Below are 418 nucleotides of genomic sequence, written 5' to 3'. Positions count from 1 at the left end.
GGCCCGGGTGCGGAGCCCCCCAGCCTGTGCTGCAGCCTCCGGCAACGCCGGCCGCAGAGGTGGCTGGTCAAGGTCCTGCGGGGCTTGAACTCCTTCCCCTAAGACTAGAGCCGTGCTAAGACAGAACAGGGAAGGGGGAGCTGGCCGGAGGGGGTTTTGCAAGGGTAAACTCTGACCGGGCGCTAACTCCCGTCCGCAGAGGAGAGTCCTCTGACACATGGCCACGGCTCGGAGAGGGGCTGGTGGGGTCGGGCATGTAACGCCACCCGCTCGGCTGTAAATGCGCTGGCACGAAGCCTGCTCGTTTCGAAAGCCCGCTGGAATGCTAACCGCTATCTTCCAGCATCTACGGGAGGGAGACACCTTTCACGGGGGGTAAGGCTGGGGGTTACGGGGAGCCACCGGCAGGCTCTGTCGG

General features: G+C 65.1%; 1 protein-coding gene across 1 annotated transcript in view; it reads right to left on the bottom strand.

Moving 5' to 3' along the window:
- Positions 1-332: 332 nt before the first annotated feature.
- ZDHHC18 (zinc finger, DHHC-type containing 18) overlaps positions 333-418 on the bottom strand; it is an 11,763-nt gene continuing 11,677 nt past the window's right edge. Inside the window, exon 9 of the mRNA XM_009334670.1 lies at positions 333-346. Coding sequence (XP_009332945.1) covers positions 333-346 — 14 coding nt within the window. The remainder of the gene's footprint in view (positions 347-418) is intronic.

The sequence above is a fragment of the Pygoscelis adeliae genome, unplaced genomic scaffold (assembly GCF_000699105.1).
Source record: "Pygoscelis adeliae isolate BGI_AS28 unplaced genomic scaffold, ASM69910v1 Scaffold422, whole genome shotgun sequence".
In the NCBI taxonomy this organism is placed as follows: Eukaryota; Metazoa; Chordata; class Aves; order Sphenisciformes; family Spheniscidae; genus Pygoscelis; species Pygoscelis adeliae.
Note: the sequence above shows the minus strand (reverse complement) of the source record. Positions and strands in the feature narration are given on the sequence as shown.